The 5,443-nt window shown below is 36.4% G+C and overlaps 1 protein-coding gene across 1 annotated transcript; it reads right to left on the bottom strand.

Annotated features, from left to right (window-relative positions):
• Window positions 1-1,717: 1,717 nt before the first annotated feature.
• On the bottom strand, window positions 1,718-5,196 carry LOC120346208 (uncharacterized). The gene is made up of 6 exons (XM_039415895.2): window positions 4,998-5,196; window positions 4,579-4,772; window positions 3,882-4,324; window positions 3,513-3,625; window positions 3,228-3,440; window positions 1,718-2,810 (listed from the first exon to the last, which is right to left on the bottom strand). Exons 1-6 carry the CDS (start codon window positions 5,121-5,123, stop codon window positions 2,229-2,231), a joined length of 1,671 nt encoding a protein of 556 aa, XP_039271829.2. The 5' UTR covers window positions 5,124-5,196; the 3' UTR covers window positions 1,718-2,228.
• Between the last annotated feature and the right edge of the window lie 247 nt (window positions 5,197-5,443).

Below are 5,443 nucleotides of genomic sequence, written 5' to 3' on the forward strand. Positions count from 1 at the left end.
AGCGCCCAATTTCAACTAATTCGGTTGGTTTTGGAGGAGGGGTATATATAGTAGGCTATATATACATATATAGACGTCGATCGCGATCGACCGGTCGATCGCCAAGTCTTAAGTAGTCGATCGCGTCAGATGTTTAGTGCCTTGAATTGCCAATTGCCTTGAACCAGTTTCATGCAGCGCCTGTTGTGTGTTTTAAAATAGCAAGAATACAGTACTGTACATGCGCGAAATACGCAAAAACATACGCATGCGCAAAAAATAAATTTTAACTTTCAACAAAATGACAATTCGTGGAACATATTATATAAAAAAAAAACATTTTTGAGGTGAAATATTAGATTTTCGGTCGTTGTTTATGGCAAGTTTGAAGCACTTGAACCTCTGTTTGTGTATGATTGTACCCGGAAGTTTCAAAAAACCAAGACGTTTTGAAAAAGAGTTATGTTCTCTCCAGAATATGTTCTAAATGACTTATTCGGTGTTGGAGACAGACTTGCATTCTTTGTGCAAAATTGCAAATTACCTCCGCACACTCCTCCGTGGGGAGTCCACTAATTTTTGCTGCGATTACTGCCTTGAGTTCACCAATTGTTCTGATACACATTGTCCTTCGATAATTAAAGTGCCCACTAGACGTCACCGCTGATCAACCTTTTCTGAAATTTCTCTTTCAGGCAGACAAGCGTCTTATTTGATGTATGGGTCGCTATGTTGTTGGAACCACTGATCACATCTACCAATCCCTCGCCATTGTCCGAGCTCGGCACAACCACGTAAAGTTCCGTATTCACCGTTTGAGCTCTTTCATTCTCGTCTTCAAACCAATACGGACCGATTATGCCATGTTTGAAAATGTCGTGTACATTGCTGAAAGTAACGGGTCTCTGTGAGACTTCCTCGGAGGTGCTGTGCCCCAGTAAACATTATTGTTGTTATTGACATGTCTTGACAGCAGAAAGTAAGTGAAAACTAAGTGAGTGATTGGCAATTATGCGGAACAGGTGCAAGTCTGTCTCTAATACCAAGGAGATAATTCGCAACATATCCTAGACTCCATCTAGTCTAGAGAGAACATAATTTTCGTACAAACCATCCTAAATTTCTTAAAATTCTAGGTATAATCATAAAAAAACAGAATATCAAGCGCAAACAAAATTAAATAATTTGCGTGGAAGTAATTATGAAATTTTTAGTTTACTGTTTTTGGTCACCCTGAATTTTTCAGAAGCGATCGATGCACTATTATCATTGGTACTATGCTTTCAAACAAATGTTCAGTGTTTCAGTTTTCTGGCAACATAATCAAATTGAAATATTCCTACCCATGGATCGATTTGAAAGTTTATTTATTGCCTTTGCCAGCTCATACTCGGTAGAGCGTGCATTCAGTGCCATAGACGCGCTTCTAGATATGAAGAGAAAACCCATTGACAATGTCAGACGAGCAGATTCAAGACTGTTTCAGACTAAAATGAAGCCAGATATTCATAAGCTATTGGCATTTCACCAGGTTCAACCCTCATATTATACTTGTACTAATGATAAATGCTGCACTTTTTGTCAGGGGGGCGGAGGCGGTAGTCAGAGGGTCGCGTAAAAAAAGTTTGGGAAACACTGGTCTAACCCTTTGTCGATGATCATAATGGTTAAAATCGTGAAAGCATTAATTAAATCAACCACACTATTCATCTTCGCATTATGTTATCTTACAACAGCATGATATATATATACAATTTATTTTTCTATTCAATTTATTTATATTTTAATGTAATAGAAACATCCCCATTTTTACCTAAGCTATTGAATCAGCAAGAGTCTTCTTGATGTTTGAACGATGTGTAAAAACCAAACCTATTGTGGGAAGCAAGCAATTTGAACAAGGCTCTCAGTGTTTGCTGATAACAAATTGTCAGCTTTCCTCTGATTTGGGGTTTTCTTTTTTGAAAGTTCAATCATATCCAGAGACCTGACAGCCGCTAATATATGGAGTCTTTCAGCAATCTTTTTACATATATCAGCGATTTATTGCTTCATTTAGCACAAAAATGTCAACAGTATAAAAATCGATTGTAAATAAATATGGAGGGACTTTCTCTTCCCTTCTGGGTCCTTACTTCAACAAGCAATTGGCGCAGCAATAGAACTTGGGAGGCCATTGCAAATTTGTCAAAGATAACGATAGATGATAATCTTCCCTTAAATCTTAGACAACCTTACTCCGGTTGGAATCATATCTCATCCATTCTAGAGATCCTCACAACCTTTGGAGTATGGATATCCATCACAGTCGGATTGACCAAATCAGATTGTGGGAAAGGCAGCTGAACATCAGCGAAATTACTTTCAACCTCAGATTTCAATGATTTAGGTCCGCTCCCATCATGGGGCTTTACCTCTAACCCAACACTGTCCTGATTGCTAGGTGATAGCATGTTAGAGTGAGCTAGCTTCAGGTTTTCATCACTTTGACTAGCATTATTTGACGAGTTGTTTTCCTTCTTGATGTCCGTTAATGGAATAGTGTGTCTGGTATATTCGGTCTCATGATGTGGCTTCCACCCAGCCTGAATTTTAGCATTGCTCTCCCCTCCGAAGTAAGAGAAGTCTTCGCTCATTTCCTTGAGGTTCACTCGGGGTTTCTTAGCCTCGGGTTGTGAAACATCATCAGTAATCTCCAAAACTCTTCTGGATTTGTGCGAATTCGCTGATAGACTCGTGACATCAAGTTCAGAGGTTTGACCATCTTCTTGGTTGATGCTGAAAGGGCCATAGTTGGGTGCAAGGAAAAGGCCAAATGAAAGCAGTAGAACCTAAAAATCAAATCATTTTTTTGATACATTGAAGGTCCAATTCAGGCATGTATTTCATATATCTACCGGTACATATTTGAATTTCTTTATTAAATCGCAAATCCATGAACCATGAAATACTGTGCCTGTAATATCATCTGAGATTCAGAAGACATGTGTCATTTTTCATTTATATGCGAATCAGAATTCTAATTAGGACACAGTTGGCCAGAACCACTATAATCAACAAATGCCCATACTACTATCAAATATTTTTTCACACAATCAAAATAAACCTGAACTTCAGCGATTTGGAATGTCCATGCCTGGTTCAGTTCTATTGAAGATACATGTTGATATTTTTAGTCCATCTGCTACAGTTCATAACACAACATGAGTGATCCATTTGAGAAAATTCAATAAATCAACAATACATACCATAACACAAGTGGTTGCTTGTGTGGTTTTATTGCTTGTGGATCTGACGATATCTTGTAATCTCTTCAATTGGGACAAAAGCGTCTGATTCTCATTTTCCAAATCCTTTACTTTTTTCAAAAGTTCGGAGTTTTGCATTGTACATTGACTGACACGATTTTCAAGACCCCCAAGATATTCTTTCCTTCTCTTGCGACTTTCCATCGCAGATTTCTAATAAGGATCAAAAATAAATAATAACGGAATGTTCTAAATGCTCAGATTAAACAGTGTTAAACATTTTACCTTATTTCGAATCTTTCTACGAACTCGCTTCAAAACTTTTTCTTCGCTTTTAGTCAGTGGTAAGTCTGTAGGAATTGTGACATTTTCTTCCTCCAATAATTTCAATTCTTCTCCTGCAAAAAGATAACCCATTCAAACTCAAGACACAAGCATTTTATCAGGTAAACCAATAACAAAAAGGTCACATGCAGTTTTTTTCAGGCATATTGCATGATAAAGCAACCCATGTTGAAAAATAATAATTTCAAATGTAAATGACTGCCTGACGCTTGCTACAAAGAAAAATAATAAGATACAACACAAATATAAAGCCATTTTCAGATCAAACACGTCAATTTTAATATTATAATAAACAAATATAAATCTAACCTGTCAAACGCAGAGGCTTGAAATTTGGCAATGTGCATCTATATTTTGTCTCGGCAAATGCCTTGGAAACATTTTGTGGTGAAAGTGGCAATGAATCCTTTCCAGCAGGGGTTTTATTGCAATTTTTTTGATTTGTATTTCTGTGGGTCTGGACCTGTTTCAGTGATGATAATGTATCATCCAATTCTATACAAACATTTTCGTTCAGCAGATTGTTACTACTCTGTTTAAAACAAGAGTCCAAGATGTCATCACCAGCCACAGGAAAACTGTTAACAACCTTTTCCATATCAATATCGGAAAAATCAAATTGCAAGTCATTCAGGGAAAAGTGATTTTCTGACCCTGCATCAGATGAACCGCTACTGGTAGATGGCGGAGAGTTTGTTCCATTTGAGAAATCACATGGCGATCGCCTCATACAATCAGAAGAAATTGGAGACCTGTACACACATAAACTTTTTATTAACTTGTTTTACCTAACTGAAGCAATTTGATACTAGAAAATAAATTGGTATTTATTACTCAATTTCATAACCCTCGAAAGATGTAACTGCCGATTATTTTGACAAATGTGGTCATAAATTAGATTTATTATCTGCATACTGAATCTCACAAGAACCAAGAAATACTTCAGTTATGTCTAATAATAAGTAGCCTACACATGACAAAAACATTAAGATCTAAAAGAACTCACTTTGCGCATGGGGACAATGATGAAACACCACTGTCACTCATACTTTCAGCAACATTGCATGTGAAATCTTCAGTTGATGTAATGACCGGTTGTACCGGCAGACACCCGGCATAATCATGGTCACTCTGAACATTTTCCGCATTGATCCAATTTTGAACAAAATCATCTGCATCAGTTATACTTGTAGACATATCCTGGAGAAAACCACAATGATCACCAGTGAAAATGCCAAATATTATTGTAAAATTGAATTTTTTTTAACCAGATTAAGATAAAGCCACTAGTACCAATTTATGAGATATTATCAAATTACTGAATTATAGCACTATGCAGATATGTGGGAATAGGAATGCATAAAGGCTATCTGAAGATTGAAAAATCAAGGAATCTTTTGGTAAAACAAAATATTTCTAATCTACCTGAACATTTGTTCCATCACCATAATTGAAGTTTATATTGACATCAGCACAACCACCAAACAGTTCTGACAAGCTTGCATCATCAAGGTAATTATATTCGCCATTTTCAAGCAGATCTAGATCCATGTCTAGTACGGTACTAGTCTACGGTATCTGCGTAACAGCTTATGTTTTTATTTAAAGAAACTGCAAGTAATTAAAAAAAAAATTGTTTTTTATATGTCTCCTCACTAATGAGCAAATGCTGTAATGAAGAGTGAAGTTAACATTATAAAATCTCAGAATCTATACTATCTCTGGATGTTTGCATTTCAGCATTTAGTTGGTTTATTTCTGTATTTGTTGTTCTTGATTTTTGGTAGGTCTGAAGGTTGGTGAAAACATGGTTTATGTATACTGCATAATTCTCCATTTTAAATTAGTGTATTTCACGGTACCTGGCATAC

Source organism: Styela clava, chromosome 8 (assembly GCF_964204865.1).
Source record: "Styela clava chromosome 8, kaStyClav1.hap1.2, whole genome shotgun sequence".
NCBI classification, from domain to species: domain Eukaryota; kingdom Metazoa; phylum Chordata; class Ascidiacea; order Stolidobranchia; family Styelidae; genus Styela; species Styela clava.